Source organism: Epargyreus clarus, unplaced genomic scaffold, assembly GCF_041222505.1.
Source record: "Epargyreus clarus isolate Ecla_fem2 unplaced genomic scaffold, WU_Ecla_fem_2.2 ptg000014l, whole genome shotgun sequence".
NCBI lineage: Eukaryota > Metazoa > Arthropoda > Insecta > Lepidoptera > Hesperiidae > Epargyreus > Epargyreus clarus.
Genome location: NW_027332222.1, coordinates 3,617,968 through 3,631,289, shown reverse-complemented (window position 1 = coordinate 3,631,289; position 13,322 = coordinate 3,617,968). Strand labels below are relative to the sequence as shown.

The window sequence follows — 13,322 nt, the reverse complement described above, 5'->3', positions numbered from 1 at the left end:
TAGTAATAAAATATTCTGATAAAATCACGTTCGAACTAGAAACTAATGACCGAAATAATTCGGATCCAATAAACATAATAGAAATAAAGTTTGTTCTGTTATTATTGTTGCGAGTGTTTGGTTAACCTGATTGTAGTTATTGTAATATGGATCAACAAAGTAGTTATAGTTTTATTATTGTAATATGAAATACGAATATGTATGAAATTTAACGCAAATATATTTATTCACGTACTTTTGTTGACCGAAAACTTCTGTAGTCATTATTATGATTGACCCTTAATTATCAAATTACTGAACTGATATACTCGTATCTTCCTAGAATAAGGATTTAAATTAAAATTCACTCCGCTGGGCAACTATTAATACGAAACTTCACACATTTTTGAGAACTATTTTTTAACGCTTACGCATGCAAGTTTCCTTACGTTGTTTTCTTCGCCATTCAAGTAAGTGATAGAAATATTTTCTAATAAGCATGCTTCACTATTTTCTACCCTATAATAGCAGTGTTCAGCGCTGACGCTTTGAAGGTTGTGATAAGGGAGACATATTTGTTCGAGGCGTTACAACTTAGTCCTTTGAAGTATCAACTCATCTGTGACCGACCACTTAAAAAAATCTTGTAGGTAATAGGTATAGGTAATCTACCAGTAAATCTTAACCTTTAACACAATTGAAATTGTAATTTATTATTTATTCTGTAAGCATATTTAAACAAAACTAAATAATTCATCGTCAAAAATCGTAATATTATACAATTGAATTCGTCCGGGCTTCAATTCGAACAAATAAATATCCGAGGCTTGTAAATATTTCTACAACAAAGTTACCGAAGAATTTAGTTTTGGTAACCTTGTGGGTCAAATTTCTGGCATTTGTATATTAAATTATTCAAAGTTTGCGGTCTCGTCTGGAAAGTGAAATATTTATAAATAATTTTTATATTTGTATAGTATACATAGTAAGCAGTGATAGCCTAGTGGTTAAGAAGCTCGGCCTCTTGATCGAGGGGTCCGAGTTTCGCATCCCAGGCTCTGACTTTCCAAAGTTATGTGCGTATTAGGAATGAATTATCACTTGCTAAACGGTGAAGGAAAACATCGTGAGGAAATCTGCATACCTGGGAGATTTAAAAAAAATCAAAGGTATGTGAAGTCTACCAATATGCAGTTGACCAGCGCGGTGGACTATGACCTAATCCTTCTCATTCTGTGAGGAGATCCGTGCCCAGCAGTGGGACAGTAATGGGTTGACGATGATATATTTGTGCCGATTTTCTTATAACGGAGTATTAGGCGGGTGTTCTGACTTAAAGGGTACGGTAAGCAACGTATGTGAGGCGTTACAATTTAGTCTTGAGCCCTGAGTCGTACTAATATATGCATGGAACAACTTGAGTAGATCAACCGTTCTTAATTACAGGTGGATGGCAGTGGTCATTTACCAGCAGGTGGACTTCTTGATTATTCCGGAGTTTGAATACCAGGCCACTCCACCGATATTTCTAGTATCAAAATTATGTGCAGCTTTCTAAACCACATTTAGCCGTCAAATCATACTGACCAGTTAAGCAGAAAGTTTTAAGTTTAAGTGTTTGGAGTACGGAAAGAGTCATTTAATAAATAGATACCTAAAAATTAATGACCTACCGAATAACTATTAAAATTAATTATTTAATGTCAATCAATTCTATACTTAACCCTTATCTTAACAAACATATATTGTGAAATTAGAATCCTGAATATAAAATAAGTACTAAATTTATCTATTGACATGGGTTGACCTATTTGACATGGGTTATGGGAATATAAAAATCATGGAGTCTAGATATATGTACATACTGTTATACTAAGGTAGAAAAACCCTTTGTGGTTCGACTCAGGCGGCACAACCGCTACACCAATTTCTGCCTAATAACAGCAAGTGTTAAGCGCTGCCCTGTTCTGAGTTGAAGGGTGTGGTAAATAAGACTTTCCCCGAGGCGTTCCAGCTTAGTCCTCAGGTTGCGTCGCATCTGAGGCCGACCTGGGGTTGATTACGGATGTCCATGGGCAGCAGTAGCCACTAATCATCAGGTGGACTACATGCTATTATTGTCATACTTTCTGTAAATCCTTTCATATGCAAGCTAGTTTTGGTGCTGGTCGATTATAATATCACTCCCTTTTTTCCTGTAAATGTATGTAGGAGGGGAAAGAAATCAGACACAGGGTATTCAAATTACTACATTAGTCTTAATTAGACGAATCTGTCTATCTACATGACCTATCTAAATTAGGTCCAAATAAATAATCCATTCATTTTTCAGTATAATAAAAACAAAGCCTCCTAAATGGCCACCAATTTTGAGACTAATCCAACTTTGTCGATTCAAACTTTATAATCTAGATAGATAGACTATCTAGATAATTAAATATAAAGGCTTGTAGAAGACCAGATATTCCGGTATTATCATTTCTAGTACAATTTCAAACATTTGCTGACTTATTCAATCAGAATCTTAGTACGGTCAATAAATATTCTTGTCAGTTATACAGTTACAATCCTCAAATACTGATGTCTACTATGAAATATCTTGACATCTTATATATAAAATTCTCGTGTCACAATATTAATTACCGTACTCCTCTGAAACGGCTTTACCGATTTTCACCAAATTTTATATGCATATTCAGTAGGTTTGAGAATCGGTTACTATCTATTTTTCATAGCCCTAAGTAATAAGGGTTGTTCACCCTTAACATTTTTTTATTTTTATCGCAACACAACATTTGCCGGGTCATTATTTTTATAATATTGTAGTGTCACACGATATGCAATCCACGTGATAGTCAGTGGCTACTGCGTCCCATAGATGAAATGATAAACTCTAGATGAAATGAGATTCCTACATGAATTTGGCAACATAAGTTTGGCCACCTTTGTACTACATTGAGACACATTTTTCGTAAGCATTACCACACCCTTCATAGCGGAACACAGAAGGAAAGTTGCTACCCCTTTGGACTAATTTGGGACCGTCCGTCACCGTACCGCATCGATCAAACCAAAACCAAAACAACGTTTATCACCAGGTTTTTAGGCAGAAATACACATTGCGGTGGTAGAATGCGTAATACATAAGTGTGAGACTGCACTAAGTCGTATGTGTGTGTGAAGTGCGCGTGTGAGCGTAAACTCGCTATAGTACACACATGTATGCATGCACTTACCCACGCATGCACATAAAGATAATGACACAAATCGCCATTAATGTGAAAGATATAAAGTGCGTTGGTAAACACGGCGATAGGAAAACATATTATAATATACACCAGAGGGGACTATACTACACACACGCATGCATGCACTTACCAACGATGCGCATAATGATAAAGACAGAAAATTGTAATTAATGTGAAAGGTATAAAGTGCGTTGGTAAACACGGCGATAGGAAAACATATTATAATATACACCAGAGGAGACTGTACGACACACACGTATGCATGCACTTACGGATGATGCGCATAATGATAATGACACAAACTGTCATTAATGTAAAAGATATTAACTGCGTAGGGCAACACGGGCGACAGGAAAAACGTATTACAATATACACCAGAGGGAACTATAGTACACACACGCATGCTTGCACGTACACACAAAGATATATATGCCCATAATGGTAATGACACAAATTGTCATTAATGTAAAAGATATTAAGTGAAAATGTTAATTAAACGGCGGTTGTCGTATCAATGACATCGACCACCCGGTCGGTTGCATCTCGTTATTGAGAGCAAATGGAGAGCAATTTATGTAATTAATATCAGATGGCAATTAGGGTATGTTATATTTAGTCTGGTTTTAAAAGGTCTGTTAATGCGCTGTTTTTCGTATATATATATTTTTTATAATGTAGGAGTAGCAGACGAGCATGCAGTCCACCTGATGGTAAGTGGCTACTGCCGCCAATGGACATCTGTAATCAATCCCAAAATCCCAGGTAGGATATCTATTAGGATTTCTATTAGGATAGGATTAGATATTCCTACCTGAGGTCGGCCACAGATGCGCTGCTACTCCTGAGGACTAAGCTGGAACGCCACGGAAAAGTACGTCTACCTTACCACACCCTTCAAACCACGACACAGCAACTCATAACAGCAACGTTTAACACTGCTGTTATGAGGAACAATGGGTGTGGCGGTGGTGCCGCCGGAATCGAACCATAAAGAGTTCTACCATCTTCAAAACCTTCGTATAATCTTGAGAGAATAAATCAATCCAATTTATTATTAATTATTGATAAATCAATCTAGAACATTCACAATCCATACATTTGTAGCAGCTTTAAAGTCGAATCTAGAGCACATAATTTTCTAAAGGTATGTGCATATTCAAATTAATAATCACTTGCTTTTACAAACAAAGTCATATCGAGAAAATCTGACATGCCTGACAGTTCTGTGAAATACATTTTCTCGAAAAGTATGCAAGTCTACCATACTAAACTTCTCCAGCATAATAATAAAAAAAAAGGACTGATTAAAGTACAATTATATACAAAACAAGGCGCAAGGGCCCCTGTACTGGGTTGGTAGCCCGTATTACTGGGTGCCCCGCTCATCATCAGGACAAAAATATAATGAAATATACAAAAACAAAATCTATAAATAGTTTTAAGAATAATGACTACTTAAATTAAAAGCGTGTCCAACTCATATTAACGCGTGTGTATGTGTGTGTGTGTGTGTGTGAATGTGTGTGTGTGTGTGTGTGTGTGTGTGTGAATGTGTGTGTGAGTGTGTGTGTGAGTGTGTGATGGTGTGTCTTAGTGTTTATGAGTGAAAGAGTGTGTGTGATCCAAATTTCACTAGCACTGATATAATGAAAGCAAAGACATACAAGCATACATTGTAGTATATGGCATACTCGTGGATAAGTTTATCATTTATCAGTCTCATAACAAATATACAATAACTAGCTGAACCGGCAAAAGTTGTGTTGCCCTATAAATAAAAAAATGTTAAGGGTGAACATTTAAGTTTTCATTTCTATTAGGTGGTAGAACCCTTTGTGGTTCAACTCCGGCGACACCACCGCCACACCTATTTCTACCTAATAACAGCAGTGTTAGGCGCTGCTGTGTTCTGGTTTGAAGGGTGTGGTAAGGGAGACAGACTTTTCCGAGGCGATCCAGCTTAGTTCTCAGGGGTAGCAGCGCATCTGTGGTCGACCTCAGGTAGGAATATCTAATCCTATCTGGGGTTGATTACAGATGTCCATGGGCGGCAGTAGCCACTTACCATCAGGCGGACTGCATGCTCGTCTGCTACTCCTACATTATGTAAAAAAAACTCGACAATTTATTCATACATTGTCATTGTCATTTTTCGATATTTGTCCGGGCCTAAAACGGAGACATTATCCATTTTTAGACAGGACGGATAACCAAAAGATAAACTGAGCATTACAAATTATTTTATCAATTCGATCGATTTATCGTAAAATGCAAATTGTAAAATGTTATTGTTAGTTGAGGATTTGGTGTCTTATACTAGTTTTTGCGTCCCCAAAAAATCCATAACAAGATTTTTTCATGAGACTACATCGTTTCATTAGTAATTATTATTAACATAATATTTCCCAGCTAATAAAACTTTTCTTTCCACAGAACGAGGAGTCAGTTCTCATCGGCGGGTCATGTCAGATCCCGGATCCGCTTTACAAGGCCATTGGATCCGTGATCTCCTTCTACATCCCTCTCGGCGTGATGCTGCTGACCTACGCCTTGACGGTGCAGCTCCTGGCGCAGCAGCGGAAAGGGCTCGGCCAGGGCTGGGCTGCAGGCTGGCTCGGTGCGATTCCAATCGGTATTATGGCATGATAACCGTATATGATATGTATATGATATGATATTTGAAGGTAGATGGTTCGACTCAATTCAAAATTGCAGACCCTGTTTTTGGAATTTTCTAATTTTCTAATTGTTGTTTAATTTATGAAACAGAGAAACACTGATGCTATTATTGTATCAATCAGTCTTAAGATGGCGTCAAAGCGATTCATAAATACAGACGGCTTAGGGAGGTAACGGATGAGCGACAGTATTCTAACATATGAGCGATAGACCGCACTGACAACCGTCGCTGACGGTCGTCGACTGTCACTAGCATGCACCCAAGACAGGCAATGACAATTTACGGCTGTCGCCAGCGACCATAGACTTAGAATTTTTTCGCTACGCTAGACAGCTCGCTACATTCGAGGACAGTCGGGAGCGGTTGCTGGAGCAGGCTGTCACTCACATTAAAGAAAAACCTTTAAGCGACATTGTAGTAAGTCTCAAATATGAAAGTTTACATTTTTTCCTTATATCTTTGAAGATAATCAGGTGCTTCCTTTGCAAAAATATTCCATATATCTTGCCTTTTTTTTAAATATGTTAAAATCCCTTAATCATTAACCCATTACTGTCCCGCTTCGGACACGGGTGTCCTCTCAGAATGAGAAGGATTAGGGCATATTCCACCGTACTGGCCAAGTGCGTATTGGTAGACTTCACAAAGCTTTGATTTTTTTTGAATTTTTTTTTGATTTCTCCGGGATTCAGGTTTCCTCATGATATATTCCTTCACTTTTTAAACAACTGATCATTAATATCTAATACACAAATAACTTTGAAAAATCAGAGGCCTGGGATTTGAAGCTCGGACCCGTCGATTAAGAGGCCGATTTTCTGAACCACTACCTTGTCACTTTTCACTTTACATGTTAAAATCACTTGGTTACATTGAATTTTATTGGAGAAAAATAAGCAAATAAACCTTACAAAAAATCTTTGCATCAATCATTTAAAAAAATAATTTAGCGGACTGAATTAAAAATACGCCATTTTATTAAAGCCTGTATTATGACGGATCGTTTTGCAACAGGGTCGTCGGATTTAACGTCGCTTAAGCTTTATTAGTCGTAAGAAGTAATGTTGTTTTTATGAAAAATATATTATTTTTAGCAAATATAAATGGTTTTAGCTCCTTGCGCAGACTGTTTGTGTTTGATGTTTTTAATTAATGTAGGCTTTGTACTTTAAGGCGACATTATTTTAGGGTCGATCAGCTTGGAATCAAATATATTTGACGTATAAATATTAATTGTGATTAGAGGATGCCGATTATGCTGACTTGTTCTATATTATCATGGTCTGGTCTCCTCTTAGATCAATAGGAGTTTAGACTATAGTCCACCACGTATAGTGCGAATTGGCAGACTTTTTATTTTAATTAGCCTAGTAACTATTTTAAGTAACACCATACGAAGCGCTTGGTGCAACAATTACCATACTGGTATGTATCGACATATTATACATACCTATGTATCGGATATACCTATATCCGATACATAGAGTTCTGGGTTGAATTCCCGGCCAGGCAAACAACTAAACATACATTTAAATGTCTTCTTTCTACACTAGGATTGCAGTAAGCCAAGCAATTATGTACGTTCAAATCAAAACATAGCAACACGATAAAAAGCAAGCAGGTGTGGCGGTGCTAAAACCTACTCAGTAAAAAATATGATAACATGAAAAATATGTCGCGTGTCGGTCAAAACCAGGTTTTTCTCGTTCCTAATTTGCATTTTCCGTATTATCTTTGTTATTAAACGTCGAAAAAGTGTAGAACACGCAAATTAATTAGCGTAAAACGTGTGGTCAAAACTCCCAGCTCTTATCATCGTAGCTAAAATACTTTTAATAAAAAATGTTATCTTTATTAATATTACTGTCCCACTGCTGAGCTGCCTCCTATTAAAGTAAAAAGTGTTATGACCCCAGTCCACTTCTCAGAAAAGACTTCTCAGGTGCGCAAGTTTCCTCACGATGTTTTCCTTCGCCGTTATAACGGTATTAATCAAACGTTCTGATATTGTGATTGGCCTGGAATTTGAACCTTGGACTCCCGATGTAAAAACTTAGTTTCAGCTACTAGGCTAGCACTGCCTGAGTATCCGTAGAAGAGCGTACATAACATACAACAACTCTTTATTACACTTTTGGCGCATGTAAAATCATGTCCTGTAACAATATTCTTACTTTCTTCTTCTTAGTCGTTCCTTCATGGCTGAAGTTCGCGCCTGCTTTGGAAGTCTTTTATGCAGGTGTGCTGCATATCTAGCCAGTGGGCTCGGTTGTCTGCTTTTCTAAAGCACTCCGTAACAGACATCTTGGTGAGGCCTTTGATCTGGTCAGACCACCTAGTTGGTGATCTTCCCCGAGGTCTTTATTCTTACATTATTTACTCTGAATTTTAATATGAAGAGATTATTTTCATCTAAAATACGATCTCCAAATTTCAATCCAGTTTCCAGTTATTATAAGAGTTACTGAACAGCTATCAGATTTTTGGGTATAAAGGAGTTATTACCGAAAATACTGATCCTTATCTCATTTCGCGAGGTATGATAACGTTTCTGAACCAACGGACCGTGGTATACAGTAATGTCTCAAAGCCGAAATATAATTTACTTAAACTGCCTGAAACTGAATCCACGCGTTTATAATCATCTCATTGAAAGTAGGTTGGGATTACGTTGTGACCTGTCTACAACAAATAAACGTTTATTTAAAAAAAATGTTTATTCACCGTCTTTAACGGGCTTACATTCTAGGTACGTCTCTGGAGCTACCAGTACCTTTGGCTAATAACAACAAATAACAATAACTTCAATCATACATTAATGTATGATCGACAATCGAGAATATCCCACTTCTGAATAAAACTATTTCTTGAAATCATTTACAACATTTTATTATTCCCGCGCAAAATATAACTCAAACGTCAAGAGCGTTATTTTTTATGCTAACTCATACAATCGTACCTGCCAATGATTATATAAATAAGAACTTAAAACTAGAAAAATAACACAGAAGATAAATAATTAAAATAAAACGAATAATAAAGTAATTTGAATACATTAGTAACACTTACAAAACAGGTGATGTAACTAATATTAGCACACTATCTTCTGAGAAGTCTTAGTAGGCGACTAAAGGATTTAATCCAGAAGCGTAGTGGTCAGTAATGTCTTGTGACGTTTTTATCTATTTCGGTCACCAACACAGCCAAGCGCAGTGACTGCGGCAAAACCTTCCTTTGTATGTAGAGACTGAAATTTAATTTGATTCATATTTGTAGACTTCGTGAATAATACCGCCCAAGTTTAAGTCTATAGATTTATTAATTTATATCCTTAATTTATCTTCAACTTTAAAAAAACAATACTCAGATAAGAATTTATTTACAAATTCAACATAATTATATACAGAAAAATTAAGAACAAAAATATAAAAACAAAACACTACCATTGAAATTATCTGCATCGCTATCTTTAAGCAAGTTTCCCAAAATGTTAGCAGCATTTCCTCTATAATAATAATAATTAAATTATTAAAATCTTGACTATCCTACAATTATAAACGGAGTTTTAGCTTATGCTATTCAGTGTATGAAAAAATAATTATTTCTATTTCATTAATTTATTCAGCCTATCGTTTTTTTCCCAAACCTTTCTTATTTATTACATACGCCGAATTAAGTATAATTTAAAATTATTTTTTCCCTAATCCCATCGCATGACGTAAAATTATTTTTCGCTCATCTAATCACAACCGTTCAATTTTTAGGATTTCCCTCTTCCAATCAAACTCGGATAAGTCTCCGAAACCCTTCGCATCATCATTACATCTCGGATTAAAGCCATTACGTACCTTACAAGCGGATTACGGGAACAGTTTTTCACGGAGAGATTTTATTTAGCGCTGCAAACGCTTTCTGTTTAAAGGTATTACTCGTGTCGTGGCTTGTGTGGACTTGCGGGTTGTTGAGTAAATAAATTCTTAATTATATTTCCTTTTTAACAAAATGTAATGTAATGTAATAAACATTTGTTCCTTGTCGACCAAATAAATTAAACTCATTTCACGTGTAAAGACTGAAATAGCATCTCTATATGGATTGTTACTAAAGATAATTAATTAGTTGACCGCTATCACCTCGGATAAAAAGTACTCAGTAAACTTTTTGGAGATCTTATGAACGTTTTGAAAATATATTATGACACTCTACAAACCACACTTTCACCTACCAATTTTGTTAATTACGTTTCTTCATAGGTAAGAAAACCTCGACAGTGAAACATAAAAAGATCGACGCAAAATTTTATTGTCTAAAAATTTCTATTATTTTTTTCTCCCACAATATGTAGTCTAAATTTAACCATGGCAATTTAACTAAACATACTCTTAAGAAAAGACACTGTAAATGCCTAGAACACGTAGTGCATCCAAGCATACACAATAGCAAGTACAAAAGACTATTGTTTTAAAGAAAGTAAACCAAAACGAACACCTTTCTTCTACTGCGAGTTTCTAAGAAAGCTACAACGTATCCATATTATACAAGTATGTAACCCCTAAGGGGTTGTGCATATTGGGAGGATTTACCGATCGAATACCGACGTAAAATACGTGCTAATAAATATTGCTATACCGACAAAAAATATGTGTAATTGTACCTAATTACCGATTGTGTCACAAAAAAATATTTTGGCGAGGTAGTGCAAGAGGGAAAGTAAGTTATTAAAACAACAACAGTTTATGTCGATAACGGTAGTCGATCAATTAATTGTATAAGCTTTTGCCTAATTTTACAAGATTTAACTTGCTTTGTTAGTCCGTATGTATGTATATGAGATTAAATCTCTTGCATCTGAATTTAACCTAGTTAACCTAAATTGAACTGAATTTTTTCGTATGGTTTGGATGGAAATAGAGGACTTTCATTACATTAATGACGTCCAACCAATGAATCCAATATGGCATACCAATTATTGTAATGCACGCCCACGATATGGATCTCTAAAGAGTTTTTCTAGAACAATCCGAAAAACAATGAAATTACTAAAAGCTTCCTTTTCGACATTTTTTATTTTACATATAAAATTCTCGTGTCACAATGTTAGTTACCGTACTCCTCCGAAACGGCTTTACCGATTTTACCAAATTTTATATGCATATTCAGTAGGTCTGAGGATCGGCTACTACCTATTTTTCATACCTAAGTGATAAGGGTTGTTCACCCTTAACATTTTATTTTATTTAAATGGCAACACGTTTGCCGGGTCTGGTGGTTTTAATATAAATTTATTATTATACCATACACATTGTACATAAATAAATCAAAAATGTTTACTCGTACCGGATTAAAAACTCAAATTGACGACATAAGACAAATCATTATCAAATAACTTGTCAAACATAAATTCCAGGCATACTCCATCATTATCCTCCCACGTCTATAATAAAAATCTGTATCACATGACGTCATCACATCCTTACTAACGTCATCGGTACGGGGCCGATAACCGAACACACCGTAGGGGTGGCGATTATTTCCGAAAATGATCAATTCTTGAATTGATTTGAATCGAAGTATGATAAATCGATTCACATATAATAGAGGCCCAAATAATCGATCCTCCAAAAATCAATCTTCGATCTTTTCAGCTAGAAAGGGGCGAAGATAGCGAGACAAATAGGTCATCAAGACGAAACAATTACTGAAATACGTATACGTCAGCAAAAAACTGTGTATATCACATTTTTTAATTTTCTATCAATCAATTCAAAAATCTCGACTGTTACTGGATATCGATTAAAATAATCGATTTTTATGGACCTTAAATCGCCATCCCTAACACACTGTCCACACACCCGATGTTTCAATATTTACCTTAACATTTCAAGTGTTATATCTTTCGACACTTATCCAATACTAATCCCTTAAAAGCTCCCATGTTTGACATGTCAACGAAATGTCTCCCTGAAAGGGTTCCCATTACTAATATTTGTACGACCTTCCACGACATGCTATTGCTTATATCTTTTTTATAACCGCAAATATAGACGATTTGGGGATATCTTTTTAATTTATTTTCCATTTTATAGCGTATTATGTCGTTTGTGCCTTGAAGAGTGTTAATTCGCCGACGATCACGGATACAAACGGTTGCTCGTGTGTTATCGCACTAAGTCGACCACCGATGTGTTGCTGCTCCGAAAAGCTAAGTTAATGTCATTAAATAGTATGTCTACCTAGATAGTCTAGGCACACTCTTCAAATCTAAACTAAAAAAAGGGTATCACTAGGGACGCAAATACTAATTGTCAAATCCCTATCGGATGATTTCTAAGTTGTATATTTAATGACATCAATCAAAAACAATGACAATAAAGTATTTTTCGTATTCTCAGCCATATTTGATATTTCTTAACTTTGTATATGCTACGATCTACTTAGTTTTAAGAACTCGCAGATGTGTAGGTTTCTTAACACTATCTTCCTTCGCCGTTCTAACGAGTGATACCTAATCTCTCATACACACAACTTCAAAAAGACTGGGATTTGACACTCGGATTTAGGGGGCCAAACATCAATTTTAGGGGCCGAATTTCTAGCACTAGGCTGTATGACTAGTATCTACTATCACCGTATTATGTTACTACTGCTAATATCTTGAAACTAATAAGTATGTGTCTACCCAGAACGCCGTTGCACCTGGCGAAGATTTCTCGGCCCGAGAGGTGGAACGCCCCAGCACTCGGCGGCCTCCACGGAAACGGAACTACCTCCAATTGACACCAGGGACCTTTGGCTACAAGACTCCAGGTAAGTCTCTTCTTTAACATACTAAAAGGCTTAATATCTATGTTATTTTGTTAGTGTGCTAAAATGTATATGCTTGCGCTAATCTTAATTAATATTTAGACACACATGCATCTACATGCTTCTTTAGTGACTATATCTATAACGTAAAATGTAAAGTAAGTATTAGATGTATGTAACAATTACATATCGTAAATATATAAAGATTTGGATTTAGTAAATAAATACAAAAGTATAGATGAAATAAAAATTACGAATCCAACCTTTACTAATAATGTGAGCTCAAACCCGAGGGGTATATCAGTAGCCACTGAAATCTATTTGCCTCTTTACTCCATTATCAGATCGACTTTAAGATGACGAATTATAGCATTTTCATCCGAGCTACATACCTACATGCAAAGTTTAATATCGAAACACAGAGTAGTTAAAGTTATAACTTTCTACAGTCACAGCCCCAAACTAGCATTCCCTGTATCGTGGGTGCTATGAACACACACAGAGACAAATACACAAACACCCAGACCGAGAAACAGAAACCTAATTTCATTTTTTAAATATCTGTCTGACCAGGGATCAAACCCTCTACGCGTCAGACCGGTATGGTGACC

At 36.0% G+C, this 13,322-nt stretch overlaps 1 protein-coding gene across 1 annotated transcript in view; it reads left to right on the top strand.

Moving 5' to 3' along the window:
- The window catches only part of 5-HT2B (5-hydroxytryptamine receptor 2B), a 114,456-nt gene that overhangs the window by 89,776 nt on the left and 11,358 nt on the right, over window positions 1-13,322 (top strand). The window contains exons 5-6 of the mRNA XM_073079522.1: window positions 5,661-5,859; window positions 12,591-12,714. Coding sequence (XP_072935623.1) covers window positions 5,661-5,859; window positions 12,591-12,714 — 323 coding nt within the window. The remainder of the gene's footprint in view (window positions 1-5,660; window positions 5,860-12,590; window positions 12,715-13,322) is intronic.